This window comes from Nipponia nippon, unplaced genomic scaffold, assembly GCF_047370975.1.
Source record: "Nipponia nippon isolate SJK-2023a ecotype South Korea unplaced genomic scaffold, ASM4737097v1 scaffold_5, whole genome shotgun sequence".
Taxonomy (NCBI): Eukaryota; Metazoa; Chordata; class Aves; order Pelecaniformes; family Threskiornithidae; genus Nipponia; species Nipponia nippon.
In genome coordinates, this window is record NW_028262369.1 from 32,115,481 (window position 1) to 32,136,849 (window position 21,369).

At 47.5% G+C, this 21,369-nt stretch overlaps 1 protein-coding gene across 5 annotated transcripts in view; it reads left to right on the forward strand.

Moving 5' to 3' along the window:
• The first annotated feature begins 3,261 nt into the window (after positions 1–3,261).
• Positions 3,262–21,369, forward strand: part of ERI3 (ERI1 exoribonuclease family member 3) — a 135,934-nt gene continuing 117,826 nt past the window's right edge. For 4 of the 5 annotated variants that reach the window (XM_087730316.1, XM_087730321.1, XM_087730318.1 and 1 more), the window contains exons 1-2: positions 3,262–3,370; positions 13,115–13,389. In XM_087730316.1, coding sequence (XP_087586442.1) covers positions 13,138–13,389 — 252 coding nt within the window. In that variant the 5' untranslated portion in view covers positions 3,262–3,370; positions 13,115–13,137. The other variant, XM_087730317.1, reaches the window with a different exon arrangement.

Here is a 21,369-nt window from a genome sequence, read left to right on the forward strand (position 1 = left end):
GGAGGCAGTCGGTGGGACCCTTCCTCCTCCTCTCTGCTGACCCAGCGGCAGGCAGCGACCTGATACTTCATCTTGGGCTAGGATGGGCTCAGCCCTTTATTCACAGGGAGGATCCCCTGGAGCTGCCACACGGGGTTGGAGGGGGTTGTGTTTCTGTATTTTCTGCCTTATCCTGCCCCACCAGTTTGGTGCCTGCTCATAAAGCCCTATCCATCCGTCAGCCCAGAGGTGGCTGCACATCTGTGCTGGATGAAACGATGCTTTGTTAAGAAACTGTTGGGTTTTTAAAACAAACAAAACTTACAGGTAACTGTAGACCAGACTGCTGCATCTGCTGGCGGCAGCACAGGGGATCCAAGCTGTAGGAGAGGGGTGCACAGCTGGAAGCTTCGAGCTGCCCTTTCCACCCAGGGTTCGAAGATAGTCCTTAGTGTAAATCAGGACAGCCCAGACACCGCCCCAGCATGGACCCTATTTCCTCTGGGCTGCTTCTAGACATCCCAAAATCTCTAAAGTAGGACAAGCAATTAAGACACCAGAGCTGTTCCTGAAACACACTCACTTGCTCTCGGACTGACAAAGGGCTGATTCTGTCAGTCCTGAGGCAGTGGAGTAGCGGGACTGGCATGGGCTGTGCTACCAGGAATAAAGAAGGTGCTACCAGGAATAAATAAGGTGACTCTGATCAGCAACTATCAGCCCTTTTGCCCACTTCTCCCCACCTCCATGACCTGGTTTCTCAGCATTGCTTGGCCAGGGCCCCATGGCAGTTGTCCACCTTTGCATTTCATAGCTCTGCCACTGACTGAGTCCCCTGGGGAGGCGAGCTGTTCCCAGTGAGGATGCTACAGGGACCATGTGCATTGAGGGGGAGGCCACAGGATATCTATTGATCACCCTTGTTCATTTTTCCTGGAAGTGAGCCAGATTAATCTGTAGGTGACATTTACAGTGGCCTGCAGTGTTCATTTGAGACATGCACACTCACATAAGACAGGCTCAGATATGAACACTGCAGAAACAGTGACAATATTTAATAAAATATGGCTATCCTCAAACTGGTTTGGGTGCCTTCTTCGGCAGCTGATAGCTGTGCCAGAAAAAAGGACCTCTTTGGAAGTGCAGTAGCTGAAGGGAATCGCATTGCTGTCCTGCAGTCTTTGGAGGACAACTTGTACAGATCTCACAAGGGTCACTGAGGCTGGCAGAAGCCAGGATGTGGCCCCTGGTTATTGCAGATGCTCAGCTGGCAAAAGGGGTTCCCTCCCCCAAAAAATGGGCAGGAGGAAATCTCCTGCCTGCTGTGCTGCCTGACAAACCTGGGAAACAGCATGAGGCTTGGCTGATGAAAAAAGGACATGCAGACATCTATGAGCCATTCATTGTTTGTCTAGACTGAGAAAAAAATGATTTTTTACTGCAAGATGCAGAGGTCAGCAGTGAAAAGGCCTCCTCTCTCTCATCCTCCTAGAAACACAGGCAGGCTGTGAGCCCTAAATTTCAAGCTTTGGGGTTGCAGCGTAATTTCAAACACGTCTCAGCCAGTTTCAATCCCTGAGCAGGAGGGGCAGGGACAGATCGCTCAAGGAATGCCACAGCGCAAAGGCCCTCAATTTGCTCTCCTGGGCTCCTGGCAAACCATACATCAGTCACCAAAGGCTTGACAAATCACAGCGATACAGCTAAGCTTAGAAGTAAAACTTCACATTATCCTTGCTTATGTGGGTGGGAGGCTGAAAGATGCCAAATCTAAGAGGGCTTAAAGGAACTCTTTCTATTATTAAATGGTTTGCTGATGGTATTTTTATAGTTCTGACATGCTACTTCCATGATTCAGGCCTCCCAAGTTCAAGGCTGCATACAAACAGAGCAAAAAGATAGATTCAGCCTGAAGAGTCGGTGGTGCAATTAAAGGCAGGGGCACCAGGCAGATCCGGCCAGGCAGCCAGGGAAGTGCGAGCAGCCTGCCTCGCGCGGAGCGGCAGTCAGTGATCTCTGCACCCTGGTGCTTACGTTTGTCCAATATTTTTAGACAGCCAGAGAAAGGCTTAAGGGATGATTTGAAGAGGACAGCAAGGTGACAGAGAGGTAGGACTGCTCCCGCCTGCAGGCAGAGGATGGGTGAGGTGACCTCTAGGATCCCTCACCGTCCTATTTGTGCGAATCAGTGACTCTGAGTTTGCTCTTCACACACGCGTGGAGTATCAGGGACGGTGCGAAGGAGCCGCTGGCTTGAAACATGGAGGCGTGAGTTAATGTGGGGGGCAAGGAAAGAAGCAAAGTGGGGAATGGCCCCAGCTAGTACGCTTGTTATTGCAGCTGCACTTTGCAAGGGTTACATACGTGGCAGTAGGTTAAAGATTAGGTATCGTTGCAGGTAAGATGTGAGCGTCCTGGCTGAGGGTGCCAGCCGCGTGCGTGGGGAGGAGATGCTACAGCTTAGGGGTGTCTAGTAGAGACTGGGCAAGGTCTAGACACAGGTTTAGGATCAGAGAGATGCATGAACACGGAAAAACTGAAAGCCGGTGACTGATGTCCAAGTGAGGAGGAGAAAAGACAGCCCTGGGCTTGCTGAGGGACCTGACTTTGACTCAATCCAAACCCAATGGAGGGAGGAAACAGCGGCCAGCATCAGCTGCGGTTACTGGTGCAGCCCGACCCGGGCACCGTTAAGCCTGACAAAGAGTTACCAGCACCGGCAGCATCGACCTGATCCAGAATGAAGTGAAGCGGCACCGTGACCCCGGCAGCACTGGGGGCGAGGGGAGACCCCTGCGGAGGGGTCCCCGATGAGACCCACGCCCGCGGGCAGCGCCGCCCCAGCAGGGGGGACGTGGTCTCTCTCCGCTGCAGCCAACGTGAACTCCACGCACGTGTGATATTACATTTACAGCTGACGCCGGGTTTGCTGAAGGCCGGAGCTGCTGGGGCCCGGGCTGAGCACAGAGAGGGGAGGCCTCAGGGGACGGGGGGAGGTGGCACTGGGGGACACCACGGGATGGCCCCTGGGGACACACCACGGGGTAAGGGGTGGCGCCGGGGGACGCGAGGCAGTGAGCCCGTGGGGAGGGGAAGGGGTGGCCGAGGGGCAGGCAGGGGGGCGGCCACCGTGGGCCGGGGACCCGGGGACCCGGCGGGGCCGGCGCGGCGGTGGCGTCGAGGCGCGGCCACGCGGCGGGGCAGGGCGAGGGGGCGGCGCGGCGGCGCCGAACTACAAGCCCCAGCGTGCCCCGCGCCCCGGCGGGCGGTCTGCGCCTGCGCCAGGGGGCGCGGCGGGGAGGAAGCCCCGCCCCCGGCGGTGGCAGGCGGCGCTGCGGTTGGCCGGCGGCGCTGCCGCTCAGAGCGAGGTCGGGGGTCAGAGTGCGCGGAGGTGAGTGGCGGTGTTGGGGACTCGTGGTGCGGAGTGTGTGCGGGGCGGGGGGGGAGGGGCGGGCCGGGGCGGCCCCCGCCGCGGGGGGGGGGCATGGCACCGCCGGGCAGCGGGCGGCGGCACGGCCGCGGCGGGGCCCGGCCGGCGCGGGGGCCCGGCAGGCCTGGCGGAGGCGTGGGGCCGCCGTGGCCCGGGGCGGGGGGTGGAGGCCTGGCCCGGAGCGGGGGGGGCGGCGCGGCCTGGCCCACCCACCCCCCCTCCCCGCGGTGGCGGGGCCTGCGCCGGGGCGGAGGCCGGCGGCCGGCGGCCGCGGGTGTGGAGCGGCGAGCCGGGCTGCGGGCCGGGGCGGGGCGGCGGCGGGGGTGTGGGGAGGCCGTTGGGGACGCGGGGGGCGGCCCCGGGCCGAGGGGAGGGCGCGGGGCGGCGGCGGGCAGGCGTGGCGGCGCCTCGTCCGCTCGACGCCGAGCCCCGGCTCCTGTCTGCTGGAGCGCGGGGCTGGCGGGCCCTCCGCTCCCCGGGCTCTGCCTCGGGTGGGCGTCTCGAGGGCGGCGGCGGCCCCCCGGGTCCCAGCCGGAGCGGGGTCCGTTGCTGCTAGGGCTGGGGAAGGGAGAAAACCCAGGGAGCGGGGGGCGTGCGCGGGGTGAGCGAGAGGCAGGAGCAACGAGGGTTTTTCATGCTCCTTTTGGGATGTGGAGGTTTGTAGGCAGAGGTGATGGGGGAGTAGGAGGTTTGAGGGGGTTTTTTTCCCCTATTTTTTTTTTTAATCCTGTGAGGTTGAACTGGTCACCTGTCTCAGATCTTGAGACTGAAGTAAACTTGAGAAGGCTTAGAAGTGCAGGAGCTGTTTACTTGTTTCCTGACTGGCAGTAGGAATTTCTTCCCCTGTTCTTTTCTTGCTGCTGTACTGTTACAGGTGTTTCTTCTAAACTGAGATGTATGAACAGGTGTTGTCATTTACTCCTTATGTTCTGTCTTTTACAAGTCCTGTGTCTGGTGGATTTACGTGGTCGTTGCTGGCCTGTTTGCTAATAAGTCTGACATTTGTTTTACTACTTCTTTACTTATCTCTTTTCCTTATTGAGCTTTTGGTTTCAGAAATGGGTGGATTGACAGCTGCTGCTTAGTCTAAACTCTTAATATTCTTTCAGCTGTGATGCAAGGGACCAGCAGGTTTTCTAATAGGTTAATGCTTGCACTGTGCCTTGGGAAGGATGAGGTACAGAGGGCTCTGGGCAGGTACATCTTGAAGGCACTTGTCCCGTCAGATGCTGTTAGACAGTTGTTTGAGGACTTTTTTTTTTTTTTAATGGTAACTTGAGTTTATTTTATCCTTTAGTTACTCTTTGCAACATTGTAGCATCTCTTATCACTTCATGTCAAAGTTGGCATCTGAACTTTTGTTTCGATAAATGAATTATTCTTAAACTAAGTAATGTGTTAGAAGTCCGGTTGGTTACTCTTCATGGTGTGGGCTTGGGAAATTTGATTTCAGATATTTTTGTTTCTCTTTTCAAGTACTGAATTCTGGCCTTTGCAACTGAATTTTCATGTTAATTTATAGCGTGGACTAAAATGCTTGTCTTGTTTCAAAGAGTGGCCCTTTTATGGTTCTTTTTCCTCTCAGACTTTGGGTTGCTCTACATGAATGGTGTGTTGTTTTTGTTTTGTTTTGTTTTTTTAAAAAGTTTGTGTATAGCCAGACAGATTGTTACCAAAGTCCAAAAGAAGAAACCCATTAAAGCATTAAAAAGAAAATGCTCATGTACTTGATGCTAAATAAACAAGTCCTTGCATGGAGTATGCACTGATATGACTTAAAGTTTCTGCTCTGCAGTTGAGAAGTACTTAACTTCAGTCTGATTCCTTTAGGATGCTCAATTACAGCTGTTTCGGTGCTTATCTTGTTTTGGCTCTGTTAAATTTGGTAGGTCTTGATTTTTATTTTTTTTTTAATATTATTTTTTCCCCACTTAAATTTTGGAAATGGAGTTCTGGAAGAGACTTAAATGTGTGAAGTTTTTGCACTTGGCTCTGCTTCTGTATTGATCCAGTAGCCACCTCCAATAAAGGGCAACGAGGCTGTAGAGTGCAGGTCTGGTGACTTTCAGGTAAACGGTGTAGGACCGGTCACTGTGGCTGTACTTACAGGAGAACACTGAAGGCTATTAAGCAGCTATGCATTTGTCACAAGTCTGTCCTTGGATCTGAAGCACGTGTTATTGCTGGAAATGGTCATCCTGAGACTCCTGGTGTTTTACTCTAGTAGTGCTGAGCTAACATACCAGCATGGTGCGATGGCAAGCAGGGGAATGAGGGGAGAAGAGGACAAGTTGTGGCTCTCGAAGCATAACCTAGAGCAGAGGTGGTGGCTGTTGCTGCTAGATACCATTTGGCAACTTTTCTCTCCCCAAGTGAAGTTACCTGTGCTGGCCGAATGCCAGCTGAGAAGTTGTATTCTCTCCAGGTATGTTGTGCAGGTGAAGATACTTCATTCCCAACCAAAAAAAAAATTATTTTTTTTTTATTTCAACTGTGTTTGTTACAGTTGTTATTTTTTCTGTGGTTGAATATTAGGGTCAACATCTTCCCTGGCTGGTTTTCTGGGCTCACTGAGAGTGGGTTGTGTGGAAACCATGCCCCATTGTAGTTGCTACCCTGCTTGGAGCATTCGCCTGTGTACCAGGACAGAGCTTTGGCAGACTATAGACTTTCTTTTAACGCTTCTGGAGTTCATTTGTGAAGATCAAAAGTGAACAGTGTATTGAGCAATGCAAGTGTTGTCTCCCTGAATCCAGTCTGACATTCATTTGGAACTCTCCAGTGTTAACCTTCAAGTTCATTTTTCAGATAACGAAGGTGTGTGGCTGTATAAGTCGTTTGAACAACTGTAGCATTCATGTGTATGAAAATGAAGTAATTATGCATGCTAGATTCCATTACACAAAGGGTGGCCTGCTATGTCTCCTTTCCACTAAATTAGGCCAATATGCGATAGTAGCTTTTACTGACTAGAAGTGTAGTAACTACAAATCTCTTACTCCTGGCTCTGGGAGCTCTGCTCTGGATTGAGGGCGCTGAAATGCCATAAATTTCAGAACTCGCTCCAAAGACCAGGGCTGGGAAAGTTTGAATGAAAACTAAGATGTGTTATTTTTTGACAGCAAATGGATTGACCATTGGAGCAAGCTGTCTGAAGGTAGTGGGGAGCCTCCATACTGATGCTGCAATTCAAGGCCAGAAACTTTTTCTGAAAGATGTTCAAGCCTTTGGGCTCAATTCAGGAGTAATGAAGTGGAAACTTTATGGCCAGCATTACGTGAGGTTCAGACAGGATGGTCCGATGGGCTTTCCGACTTCAAGTTTTATGTGTTTATGCTGCTAGAGCCAAGATACCTTCTCCGTTTCCTGCAAAGTGCCACACCATCCCAGGTGTACGTGTCCTGGTCCAGACCAGGTTTGGTACGTGGTTTGGTGAGTGGCTGAGCCGACCAACAGCTCCCAATGGCTCATCTCTCTCCTGCTGCTGTCAGTGTGGGCCCATCCCCTCCTTTGAGCTTTGGCACTCATCCAGCCTGGCCTCGAGCTGATTTGTCTCACTAAACCAGCAGGAAACTATCTTGTTTTAATTGGGTTTTATTCTGGCTGCATTAGCACTTTTATAGGTTCCTGTGGTTGAATCGGCTCACAGAGGGGCCAGAGAAGCTCAGGAAGTGGTGTAAGGTAATCAGCAGGAGAGTAAGACCGAGAAGGAAGGACAGGCCTGCCTCCTTTTGGCCTCCCAGGACTACTGGCTTGTTTAACCCCACTTTGTGTAGCTTCACCCTGGTGCATTTTCTTATGGCTCCCACGGGGAGGCAGGAGACTGGACTAGAGGGTTCTTGGTCTGATCCTTTGCAACTGTTCTCTTCCTTAATACCAAACCCACTCTTCCACTGCGGCTTTCCAGTCTTTTGCTGTATGCACCTCTGTTGTTGCTGCTTTTAATTTTTGTTGTTTCCTTCCTCTACATTTCCTCTAAGTGACCAGTCCTTTACTGTGTGGAACTTCTTCAGACTTCAGCTTAGACCTGTTTGCCTATCCGCAGTTACTCTTGGAGAAGGTTTAAAAACACACAGCAAAGCTTTTCTTAGGAGACCAGTCAAGGAGCGGATGAAAGTGGGTTGCCTAGCGGAGGTGGCCTAATAAAATTGGAGTGGAATTGTACGTGCATCTTTGGGACGGCTTCTGGGTGGTCTGTTCGGATGAGTTCCTACTGATGTGGAGTCTCGTACGGGTTTCACTGCGTTGTCAAGTGAACTGAGATGTGTTTGTTTCCCAGCCTCGTAGGGTGCAATAGCCCCAGCAAGTGCTTCCCTAAGTAATCAGCACCTTCGGCCTTGCTCATTGTGATCTCACAAGCCATCGCGTCTGTGATGTCACAATGGAAGAGATTCTGGTGCGCTGACATATCTGGTGGTGCCTCTGACATATCGGCCAAGGAACGCAGCGGGAAGAATGAGCTCAAGGAACGGGAGAGATCTTCCTTAACCCAAGAGTGCCCTCCATCCTTTAGTCAACCCTTTCTGTGTTCACTTATCTCTTCCATAATGCCCATATGGAGGGAAGTTGGTACCTATATAGAGTGAATTATTTTTTTTAATTGAACTACCAAGATGCGCGTGTCTCCTGGATGAGCAGTTGCCTGACTTTGCTCCTGTAACCCTCATTCTTCTCTGCTGTTACCCTCACTTGTTGTATTGCATCTAATTTTAGACTGTAAGTTCTTGAGAACAGGGACCTCTTCATCTGTAGTGGGAAGAGACTGGGTGCAATTATGGAGTGCTGTAAAAAAAAAAAAAAAATTGATGCCAAGTTGTATCTGAGCTGAGTAATGATGGGACAGCGTATAGGCATCCCACGGCAATGCTTTGGGAAGGTTAAGTTACGAATTTTCCAAAACATGGGCTTGGCTGTCTAGCAGCGCCAGAAACAAACCCAGCCAAAAGCGAAGGGAGTGCAACCATGGAAGTCTACTGGATTCATGTTCAAGGGATAATACTGTGAGGTTAACAAATTAAAGAAGCAAATTTGCCTGTCTAAAATGATGTTACATTATTAAAACGGTTCTAAAATCTTTGTGTTTTGTTGTTTGCTTTACTTTATGTATTTTTTTTTTTTCCAAATTTGGATGGTGACAGTGGATAAGCTGATTTTGTTCATAGTCTCTCGTTTCCTGCCTCGCAGGCTAGCCAGGTGCTGTCATTTTTGGACTGTAGTTCTTCTAATGAAATATTTGGGTTTAGGTTAAGGTTGATTTAGAAAAAAAAAAAAGGGAGTTATCTCTATTGTTCTTCAGTTATATCTTCACACAACTGAAATATGGGCTCACATTTGACCTCTGAGTATGCATTTGAACAGCTACCAAAATGAAGTCCTGCATTTTTTGTCATACTCTGTTCCAGGTGTTGCTAAATGTATGCAATTTTGTTCTACAAAAAGCATCTTTATTACCTTATCTTTTTACTCTTTATAATTTAATAAAATAAGACACTATAATAAAATAAGACAAACCTGACTTACATTTCGGATTGGTTTTGGTTGCTCTAGCCTTGAGTTCAGTTGTCTGTTGGAGGCCAGGAGTCACAGCTGCCCCTGCCCAGGCTTTGCACAAGGAATATACTGAAGCATATGATTCCCAAAGCTAGCTTGCTTTTATTTATTAATTTTAGTTTGTCTTGTCCTTTAGATTAGTGTTGGGGTTTTTTTGTTTGTTTGTTTATTTTTAATATGGTGGATGGCCATATTGCCATAACAAAGTAATTTAACATGTAGTTGGAGGCTCTCATAAAACATCATTTCTTGGGTTGCCCCTCCAACCTGAACTTAGATGTTTGTCTTCTTGCCCCCCTCCTTGCATCAGCTTGTGAAACTGGACAGTGAAGGGGAATGTTTTTGGGTTAAAGGCAAGCTGTTAAAGTTATGCCTGCTCTTGCTGCCAGATGATTTTAATTAGATATGGTTGTAAAAAGTAAATATTAATGTTATGTGCAAAGAACCCATTAAGCTCAAGTTCGTAGGCTAATTTGTCTCGCCATTGATGAATGCAGCTTGGCGTGGTGCACATCTCTGTATGTGGCTTTGGGGCTGTCCCGCAGGTGGTGGAGAGTGCTTGCAATGCCCTGCTGGCTTTTGTCACCAGCCTCCTTCACGTGGCAGAAGTTCCCCATCCTGTTCCTTGCTGCTTGCAGTTGCCACTAAGTGGCTTCCCTGATAGGAAGCCTGGAGCGCGGCAGCCACTGGTGCAGATTCTCCGCTTCTTGCTCGGTGGGGCCCCTGGCAAGCCGGCAGCTACAGCTGGCACTTGCCTTTCTCCTGGCTTTCCTTGCTTGCTGCTGATCAAACTGTCGTGCTTTAGCATCGTGTGCTTGGACCACTAATGAGCAAGAACTGTGGTCAGCCTGAGCTTGTCCTGTTACCTGTGGCTGATGTCCAGAGATGAAATTTTTTCAAATCATTTTTAAAAGACAGTTGCTGATTATAGACAGTGATGTCACGTGTGGCACACGCTGTTACACAGCATGTAACGCGAGCTTTATCTTCCAGCTGAAACCCACCACACATGGCCATTTCCCATGTTATTGGGTGTTGCAAATGGAGAGCGCTGTCACGTTTTCCTAGGTCTGTGTACAATCTGTCAAAATAATTCCTGAAGTCCAGCCTCAGTTCATGGTCCCATTATGTTTCATATGTATCTGTGTAAGGAATTGGAGCTGTGTGATATGAAATATTAAACTAATAGGGTTGAATGCCAGATGTAACAGCTTGCACTGTCTGAGATTATAATCTGACCCTATGTGCATAAGAAATATATATGTGGTGTTTTACGTAGGTTTGGAAATGGAATCATTGAACATGTGGATTTATATGGATAGAGCTAGGTTTCCAATTTTTGAAGCTGTGTTGCTTGCATTGTTGTCTGTTGGAAAAAAATACGGGGTAATTACTAGTGCTTTGCATTGTCATAGCCGTTATAAATGCTTTACATGACTTCTAATAAAGTGTGTTTGCTCACCAGCTATCTTGTGCTCTGAGGCACTCTGACCTGGCCAAAGAAGATGATGTGGGGTCTTCCCAGGGCACCTAGAGCAGTGGCTGGGTAAACATGCAGTTAAAACTTCATTTGGCTGGAAGTGCAGAGTTTGCAGTGGGGTTGCTCTTATTTGTAAGCTGTCTGCATAGGGGAATCAGCGTGCAATACCCCACTCACGCACCTTTGTTCAGAGCATTGCTCCCTCTTCCCATGGAAGGTTGGGAGGGAGGCTGCTTTTAGGATGGGGAGCCTGATCCTGTCATTAGAAATGGACCACCTGCAGAAGTTGTTGGTGTCAGCAGGCACTGGATGTTAGCTGTGATTTCCCTCTGCTGATGTCCCATGGTACCTGTGTGACACAGACCAGCCGGGGTCTGGAGCGGTGCTGCCGTGCCTGATTCCTGCCGAGACGGCCCGTTTATCTTTGCCGTGTGGACTCAGTGGCTCGGGAACCTCTGCGCCGCTGTGCATGGTGCAGGCCAGCCTGAAGATTCGTGGGGTTCATGTCTGGTGCCCTAGTCTTGCCGGTTAAGATGCATTAGAGAAGTACTAATCTTGCTGCGTGTGGGTGGATAATGTATGTTTTATTGCCAGTGTTTGATATAGGGGTTGGAGCCTGCCTGCCTCCCCCACTCCAACTGTACATTTTACTTTATGCAGTAGGCTAAAGACCAGGTTTTACTGCAACTACCTTACAAGCTGCTTTATTCTGAGATATTATATTTGCTGTGATGGGCCTTTAGATTCATAGTCACTACCTTGAAGATTTAAAGCACGTATACCTTAAATATCTCTTATCTGGGGCAGGTTAGAAGTGAATATAACTAACCTCTGTTTGGCTGTAATGCATTTATTAATGACAGTAAAAGCTGTAGATGGAAAAGCAATAGGTAGAACTGAGCCCTTTAGGATAAATGCAATGTTGGGCTCTTTGTTATGGTTTTATAATTTGAGTTTTCAGTTTTCCGGGTACCTGCTGCCTGGCACACTGCTTTAATAAAGCAAGCAGCCCCCCAAAACATGAAAGCCACAAAGCGGTGATGCATTTACGCCACGGAATCGGCAGTGCGGGCGCTGGCTCCGTCTTAAACATCTCAGCCCCTTTGATTTTTTTTGCCTTTCACTCAAAACCTTGGAAAGGGAAGGTTACCAAATGCATGTTTACTCGAAGCACACAACCTGCTCAGCCGCAATTATCTCCTAATCTGGTCCTTCCGAGTTTCTCTGGTCTCGCAGGTAAATACAGATTTAGCCGTTATTCAAGGCATATTATTTACCTCATTAAGTGTGTGTTTTGGCACGTGCATTATTTACCTGACGGACTAACGGATGGGAGAGAGCAAATGCTGTCTTTTGTGCAAACAGCGACTTTGTTCGCGGGCGGCGAGTCCTCCGTTCCGCCTTGCGTGTTTCAGCTCTGTTTCTCACGGCGGGCGCTTCCAGCCCTTCATGGCGGAGCGAAAAGCGAGCGCAGGCGCGGGGAGGCTGCGCTCAGAAACCGGGCGGGTGGGTGGCACGTGGTGCGACGGAGCTCTTGCCCAGAGCCGCGAACAGTCGGACCAACCGTGGGGATGGATTTTAAATCTTTATGCAGCAAGGTGTGTGTGTATATATATAGTTAGAGGGAGTACTCATATCCTTGTTCAAGAGGACTGGGTTGTTGCAATTTGCCTGTTTTGCTATCGGGGACTGTAACCCAGCTATGTAACACCTCCATGAGCTGGGCTTGAACTCTCATCCCAATAAATCTATTAACAGCCCCAAGACTGGCCTGCCTTGGGCAGTGACAGTCCTGTCAGTTTTTTCCTGCTACATTTTAAAAGAAAAAGGGTAGGGGGGATATCCAGGCAGTCTCACATGGATAATGTAATTTATTAAATAGCATTTGTTAAATAGAAGCATCAGAAGGTGATGGCTGGGTGAGGTATTTCTTTGGGAGGGAGACTGTAACCTATAGAGCCCTGCTTGTGTTTTACAGTTCCTGCAGTCCCTGCAATTCATGTGTGGGTTTGTTGAATCAATATCCTCCTCTGAGAAATACCTGAAGTAAGAAATCAAGTGTAGCACTAGAATCACATCTCTGAGAAACCTCATACACAGAGCAAATGAGAACTTCCCTGGGGAGGAGCTTTCCTGCCACCAGGCGCGTGGATTTGTAATGGAAGTGGGAGGTTTTGGTGCGACTAACAGGCGTTTCGGGGCCAAGATGTATGGATGGGTTGTAGTGTTGATCTGTGTATTGCTGTATTTAATTCCTGCCGTGTTTCAGAAGTTGCATTGTATATGAAAAGATGAAAGACCTCCTCAGAAATTTCAATGGGGTTTAGATCAGATTTTCTATGTTAAAGTGGTTTGTGTTGTGTTCTGCTATGTGATAAGGTTCAGCAGGGGGGTGTGGTCTGGTGCCTGGAGCCATGACTGTTATGTGTCTCATAGTTCTTAATTTAGAGTTGTTTGCAGAGGTTAATTTCCAGTTGCCCATGATTCTGGACACCTTGAGCTCAGCCCAAATGTCATCTGTGGTGCTTAGAGCAGGTTACTGTGTTATTTCAGGCTTGCGATGCTGGAACCTCCACTGGGAAGCACAGAGAAAATCCCTGACAGAGGAGGCCAGTGAAGAGATACTAGCAGAGATGAGATGTATGTGTGCATGAGTAACGTGAGTCTGTCTTCAGTTTCAGATGCCTCTGGATGTTCAATGATAGCACTCCTCCATACTGGAGCAGCAAAGTTTCCCCAAAACTTACTTCCAAGGGCAAGACAAGCTGTGTGCTCCCTCCTCCCGGCTGGTGTTCTCAAAGGGTACAGCTCCATCGTAAGCAGGAAACTGGCGTCCCACGGCTTTGGAGCTTCCATGGCAGCAATGTCATCCTTCCCTCCACAGAGATATCACTACTTCTTAGTGCTGGATTTTGAGGCTACATGTGATAAACCACAGATTCATCCTCAGGTAAATAGTCAATCCTGTTAATTATCCCCTTGCAAGTTGCTGCTGCTGTTCTGAGAGGTGGAAGGAAAAAGCACAGTCGTGGCTCACTCGTTTTCTCTGGTTTGTCCCACCTCCTTTCTGTTGCTGGTCCTCCAGGGCTCTTGCCAGTCACCTGCCCTCTCAGGAGCAGTGCCAGGACCGTTTGGTGGGAATGAAATGAAGCAGCCTGATTTCCATCAAGGAACTGATAATTCATTTGTTGTCAAAAACATCTTTAAGTCATGTATGCTTGTCATCTGCCTGAACTGGGGAGGGTCTAAAAATTTTTGGCTGGGACCCTGCATTAGTGGAGTACTTATGGCAGCCTTGTTTGATTCTGCAAGGAAAAAGGCTGTTGGTAGTCAACAGCTTTAGGAAAAAAAATAGTTTGAATGATATAAATATGTGCAACGTAATGGTGTTTCTAAGTAGAGAAGAACAATAGTTTGGAGCTCTCTGATCTTGCTGAAGTTATCTTGCCTGGGTGTTAACTCTGGAGTGTAATGAGACAGGAAGAGTTCAGCTTCAGAAATTTTCCAGTGCCCTGCCACTTGAGACATACAGAAATCCAGATGAAGTACAGAGTTTTTTCTGCAGAGAGTTCTTCCATAGTAGCATAGAGCATATTAGTAAATACATTTTGTCAGCAGGATGGGTCTAGTTTTTCCATTTAAGTTAGAAAACCATGCTAAAAAGGAAAAAAAACCCAACCTGATATTGGGTTGGTAACAAACAAACAGAATTTCTGAGTCTGTAAATTGAACTTGGACTTCTCGCCCTCCTCTGCCAAGCAATTGGCCTCTTACGGGTATTGCTGGTAATATATGCATTGGGTCAGAATAACTTCCGTTTGCTTTGTTTTGAATATACTAAAGGCTAAGTGGTTTTCAGTGTGGTGTCTCATTACTGAAGTGGCTCAATACCGTGCATTCATTTCCCAGTGCAGCTGTGGTTTCCCTTGAGCTTGTCCTGTCAAAGGGATGCTGCAATTTGGGATCAAACTTGACTCCTCTCTTCCCCAGTAGTGCCTTGGTGAGTGCTGCCTGCCTTTCGTGTTTCTTGAAAGATGGACAGCAAATTCTCTGCTCTTTTGCTGGGTCTTTGTGGGAGGCTGTTGTGGCTCCGCTTCCAGTTCTGATAGCAGGGCCTTAAGCGCTCTCCAAGTGAGATGTCAGGCTATTTCCTGCACGCTCCGCCTCGGGTGCACAGGCCTGTCAAAGCTGTAAATTGGATCTACCTTGTCCCTTTGGATATGGGTTTGGTCTGTGCACATTTTGATGCAAAACCATGATGCATGTGGAGCTAGTTTACAGCTGGCAGTAAAAAGGAGCATGAGTGGAATATGATTACTACTGTTTTAAGGAGCTTTGTCCCCAAGTCCTTGCCAGGGAAAGTAATGGTCTGGGCCAATGCAGATCTGCTATATATTTTGTTGGTGAGATAGTACCTTTAAGGTGGAGATGTTCTTCAGTGTTGTTTTTCCAGTCTGCTGTGTTCGGTGTCTGTCTGCATCATATTGTGTGTGGAAAGGGCTGTCAGTCCCTCACATCCTCGCCAACAAATTAATTTGACAAATAGAGAAATGGCTCTTGCTACATGGGAATCAGTGTAGCTGGAGAGGCTGAAGGTGCCTGCCAGAATTGGGCAACTTTATAAAATGAGACTTTAGTTGATGCCCCTGCCTACATCTTACCTTTTTGCTCACCAGCATGGCTTTTGTCCTTTTCACTGCTGGGCTGTATGTCATGGTGAGCAAACTGTGCTGTGTATTTCAGCAATATTTTGTGCAAGGTTTTAGTGGCAGGATCTTTCACTGGAGCAGTGGCAGACAGGTTGTGGAAGTTTGGTCTGAAGACAGACCTGGGAGCTAGGAATGGTCAGGTGCTTATCTTCACTGTGATCCTGATCCTTTTTCTGCTTTTGTTTTAATACCTGCAAAATAGAAGTCTAGATACAATGAAATGCAAATGCATTGGGATTTGACGAGGAGGCTCCATGTACAGAGCTAAGCTGTGATCCAGGTTAGTTTAAGTGGGTAGGCATAGCTCTAAATTTAGCCAGCTCAGCCTAAAAGTCTTGCAGAGAGCACTTGCCACCATGCAGCACACTTCACATTTCTCACTATCTGCTCTTCAAAATATTCTGGCTTCTTACCAGAAACTGCTGAAAGAGCTATCTTTTTATCGACACTAAGGTGTGTGATTGCCACATCTGCTCCCCCTCCCACTGTATTTACTTGTGCTCTTCTGCAACCAGCAGCTTTGCTGGCTTTATCCCTGGGGAAGTCCTTCATGCTCATTTGGGAGCCCTGAAGATTCCTTAATTTGCATTCCCTTTCATGCTGCCTGATCTCTCTCCGAGGTCTTGTGGTATGGCCTCCATAATGGGGATCAAGGAGGGTGAAGGACGGTGGTATTCCCCTGGGAAGCTGTCTGCATCGTGGCTGCAGTGGCTGGGACCACTGGCTGAGTGCCTCGTGGCCGCTGCCCTTTGCTTTACCACTTCTGGGTTGGGCCTGGAGGGTCCTTCATGTTCCCTGCCCTACACCCACAGAGGAACGGTAGCATCCTTGCAGTCCTGACTTCTGATGGCTTTCAACAGATACGCCCCTAAATCAAAGTGCGTGTTTATATGCACAAAGAAGCAGCTTAGCTTTATGGCGTTTTTTGATATATCTATGAATAATGAGACCATCCCAGAGAGAAATGAAGGTGGTGGAGTTTAACTGCATTGCCCCAGATGGATAGATGGGAAAACCTGAAAGAATAGAGAGGCACAGTCTGTGTCATGTAGTGTTTTAGCCAGCCAAAGGTCAGTAGGGGTTGGCCATAAGGGATGTTTATGGCTGGCCTCTCGCATCTCTTTAAAGCTTACCTTGTGCATTTGGAATTGGATCCAAAGCCCAGTGGGGTCAGGTGAGAGCTGTTATTCTGTGGAGGTCGGTGGACCTTGGACCACGACGGTGGTAGTGTGCTTCATTTTTCAGCTCTAACTCTGACTTTCTTTTCCTTTACTGTCTGCTAAGAGTTTTTAAGTACCTGCTGCTTTTATACGCTGTCAGCCTGTAGAGCCAGGTACATATGGTGCTTTAGCTATAGAAGAGAAGATGCATTAATAAGTGGGAGTCTCGCTCTTTTGTCCCCTTGTCCTTGTATACACCGGTGTTTATGGTGGTCAGTGCTTTCAGTGACTGTGTTAAGGAGCTCCCCAGGCTCAGATTCGTGGCTGCCTGTAACCTTATTTTATTAATGCAGTGAGTGGGTGTGCCTCTTCTGGTCAGCAAGCCAAGTATCTTGCCTTCAACTTCAGCAGAGTGGAAGAAAAGCAATGATTTTTTAAAATGTAAAAAGTCTGAAGGTAGAAATCAGATCTGTTCAAAGCTGACTTTGAAATTATGCTTCTACATAGGATGTTAATCTCTACTGTAATCTATTAAAGCCACTTAAATGAAAACCAAATAAAATTCAAGCTTTGTATGTCTGCTGCTTGGAAGTGTAAAAGAGTATCAGAACCCTGACCTGGCAGAAGGAACTGGACCTAGGGGTTGCTAAGCTGCTAAATGAGCTTTTGGTAATGATGAAGTTGCTTTTTTTCATGTCAGTTTTTTCAGGCACTTGACTTCATTGTCTCAGATTCACTCAAATTTAATCATCAGTTGGGAATTAGGAATTTGCCTCTTCCAAACTCTTCGTAAGAGAAAGGTATGAAATGTTCAGATCTTCTAATTGTTGAAGGATCTTGTGACCAGATGCAGAAGAATAAATTGTTTACAGTCAATACTTTCCTTGTTCTCTTAAACAACACATTTTAAATGCAAAAACATTTTGGTATTTTTCTTTACTGTATCCTACATATTTCAAGTTTGTTTAGCATGCACTTTGATTGTTATTTTGGAGGGGTTTTTAATTATACTTGCTGTCAGATGAAACTGGACATACTAATACAGAACATCACTCACCATTTCAACATAAAACCATAAACACTGAGACTATGAATAAGCATATGTTCAGTTACTAATTTATTTTTAAGTGTACAAACAAATCTGGGTGATCATAGTACATTTCCTGATTGGCAAAAGCATATTAACAAATGGGAGCCAGTCTTTCTGTAAGATAATATTAAGTACAAATGCACGACAAGGTTAAATTGGGTTCAGGCTGTGTTCCCTTGAGTGCTGGTGTAAAAGAGCATTAAAGGCGTTTTCCCCTGAACATTTGTCTTGCGGTTCTGGCTGGCAGTCGCGGGCAGGTGCAGCTGGAGTGGCTGCAATGATCGCTGCCTTTCCGCCGCCCGTACCGCTCTACCCGTGGTCGCGTTCCCATGGCAGGGACAACTGAATGATGTGTCTCTGCTCCTGAGCCACTGTGATTTATAGACTGACCTTGTAATGGGAATGGATGTTGATTTCCACCAAATTTAGGCCGTAGCAACAGATGTGCAGTCCCTGCCGAGCTCCCTGCTCAGCGTGAGTAGATAGGGGATAGGCGAGCCGTAGCTTAGGCTCAGAGGACTTTCTAGGAGGAATATGTCCCTGAAATCACAGACCTGCTGTGGGAGGAGGTTATGGAGGGTCCACTGGGAAGCAGGCTGCAAGGTATCTTCTGTGTGCTTTTCAAGCGGTGCTCTGTGGAGCCTGTATCCAGGCGATCCTAGCTGAAGGCCAGGGTGGGAATGCAGAAGGTGGCTCACACAGTCACGGAGATTGTCACAATCCTACCCAGAGGCAGATAATGGAGATGTGCCCGTGCCTACCTATTCTATATAGACGCTCCCGCGTAGCAGCTTTCTTCTTGCACGGTTTTTGTGTGGCTGTTAAGCTCCGTGCATTAGAAATCACCTGCCAAAACCTTTATTAAGGATGATTGTGAATTGCTGAAAAGTGAAGAAATTCAGGCTTGTTTCCCATGGCAACTTTAACTCGGCACTCTTGTGCATAAGTATTACAGTGGAATATTAATCTGCAATTACCTGTCTTCATGCAGCTTAGGCTTGGGTGTAGTTTTAAATACCTAGTTCTTAATTCAGCTTCTCACAATGTTGTTTCTAGAGGAACGCCGTTAAAAATGCATGTAACACAGTGACTTAGTATTTTCTTTTTTTCTTCCTCTTTAATAAAAGTAATTAAAAATAAATATGTATTTATGATCTCTTTGCCAATTATGGCCGTTGTTATGCCATTCTTATGTCAGAATGCTTTAAGTTCCTAGAGTGGCAGGGAATAGTTCATATAAAAGCTGTTTCAGGTGGGGTTTTCTGTTCACATTAATTTTTGAACAATCTTTTGAAAAAACTTTTTGAGGCCTTGTAGCTGGTTCCTCTGAACAGTTAAAAAATTTTGCAAAGAGCGCATGAATATCCATACCTCAACATCCTACAAGGTGCATCTGAAATTAAAGCGATGCCGTTCTTTTTTAATCCTATTTTCTGTATGTTATGTGCTTCATTGCAATTCTGTTGGACTGTTGTGAAATCTTATTTTGACCAATATGGAGAATAATGTCTTTATTTTATAAAGATGTAGAGAGAAGACCAGTGTTTCAGAGGGGCTTCTGCAGGGTCTGAGACACCAGGTGCGGTGTAACCCTCAAAAGCCGCGTTCTCCGCGGCAGTCATTTTGCCTTGGAGACCTCCCTCATTCTCCCAGTAAGTGGGGACAACCTTGCTGTGACCCATATGAATCTGACAGGGCAGGTTATGGCTTCAGGCAACGGAATTAGCTGTATTTATTTAAAACCCGATGAGCTAGAGAACATGAACAGTTACTGAACCCAGATCTCGTGGAGAGCGCAACCACAAGACCACCAGGCAAGACATCTGATGTATGAAAAGGAATTCAAAGCAATTTCTTACTTAAAGATATAAACCCAGCATTATTATAGCGACAAGCCTAAAATACCAAGGCGCTCAGGTGGCCAGTTGCTGCAGTCCTAACCTGACCCAACCTGCGTAGCTTTCGGCTGGTTATTGACAGGCCGATGAGATGACTACTTTAAAGCAATCAGTCATGTTGCCCTTTCCCTCCCAGCGTGCGGAGACCCCACATCAGTTATGCATCCCGGCGTGCAATTCCACACCTGTGCTGTTTGAACACTGTATCCTTAGCTGTGCAAACATTACACATCATTTAGGTGACAAGTTGCAAAGTTAAGTAGACTTGTTGTTACAGCAGAAAGTAGTTGAGCGGCAGTCACCCTGAAAAGAAAAGATCCAGGCTAGCTCAGGAATTTGCAAGTCCGCTGCATTGCGTTTAAAGGTTTCTTCGCCTCTTGGTAAAGCCACTGATGAGGGTAACGTGTGCCGCTGGAAATGTTCACACCACATGCGTTTCTGAAGCGGAGGGAGCGGATGCCACAGGTTGGTACGTTCGCCGTGCTTGTCCTGATGGGTGCGCAGCCCTGTATGGTCGCTGCTGATCGGTGCGTGCCTGCTGCTGTTTCGCACCCTCTGAGGCACGGGGGAAATTTGGATCCCTCCCAGCACGATGTTTTAAAAACAGGCAGTACTCTTCCGTGGTGTGGCATCTGTCTAGAGTGCTGCAGGGGGATGCCGCTTCTCAGGCTGCTGTGGTTCCTGGGGAACGGTCTTTGCTGCACTAAGGTGATCTTCTCTTAGTTTTGAAAAAAACCTTCCTGGGGGAAGGAAAGTGCAGCTCAGCAATTTTTGACAAGAGGGGCACAGGACATGCCGAAGTCTCGTGTTTTCTTTGCCTTTGTGCCAAGCTGGCTGTGCAACCACCCCTGTGTTCTCTTTGTCGATCTGTGCACTTGTTAGCTGGCAAAATAGCTCTTGGTTGTGTTATTTAGTTCCTCTCTGCCAGGCAGAAATGCGCTGTCACCAGCAGCTGGTTGTGTAAAACCCTGGGTGTTCATATACATGCACTAGCGTGCCCTTTCTACCCATCCCAGATGTTTTAGTGTTGCTGGGAACATCGATCGTTTATGCTGCTCAATATCAGGTGAAGAGGTTGGGTCTTGAAATGATTTGATAATTCTGCAACGAGGACTGCACAGGCTGGTTGCCTGCGGTAGAAAGGAGTGGATGTGAAAAAGGATATAGTGTAGTTGTCATCTTGCAGTGGAAAGGTAATATTTGGAAATGTGCATGTGCTGTTTGTAACCCAGTTCAAGTACTGAACTTCCCCCAGACGGTCAAGCTTAAATTGTTGTTGGCTGTGTCGGTGGAGATTTTCTGGGTGGTTAAATGTATGTCGGTAGTGCTTGGAGAAACAAGTTGAAATGTTGGTGTCTCTGGGACTGTATTTCTCATCCCAGGTGTGGAAAGAGGAGGGAGGTTCTGCCTTATTCGTGATGTCTGGGTGCTGCTCGAAAGATCAAAATAGCTTTGTGGGTTTTGACAGGTAAGCTGATGCTGATGTTGAGAGGCAGCAACCGGCCTGGGAGCAAATGACTACCAAAATTTTTGTTCAGGATGGCAGGACAAGGGTCGTGAGCCAGCTGTTGAGATTTCAGGTACAATGGCAAGTATGAAAGAAGTCCCAAAGACCACAGTGATAAGTTTAGGGGGAAAAATGTCATTTGTGAGACAGGTGGATCCTCCTTTTCTTGGCCCTGTAAGAAGAGACCTCAACTGGAGAAGTGTTTCACTTTGGACTCCGTACTTCAAAAAAAAAAAAAAATTGAGACCATTTCAAAAGCGTCCAGAAGAGAAACAGTGAGTGTGACCAGGGGTCTGCGAAACACAACCTGTGAGTGCAGGCTGAATGGCGTTGGGGCTGAGTTTAGTGCAGTGAAGAGAGAGGTATGTATGATGAGGTCTTCTGTTACAGAAACGAGAAAGGCAATGTTCTGGCTTGTGTCTGCTGTGGGTAGGAAGAGCAGTCATGAATTTAAACAACAGCAAGGGAAATTCTGATTAGACATTAGGAAAAACTTTCCAATGATAAGACTAATGAAAGAGGAGGATAGAGTGCCTGGGGAGCGTGTGAGTCTCTCTTATTGGAGT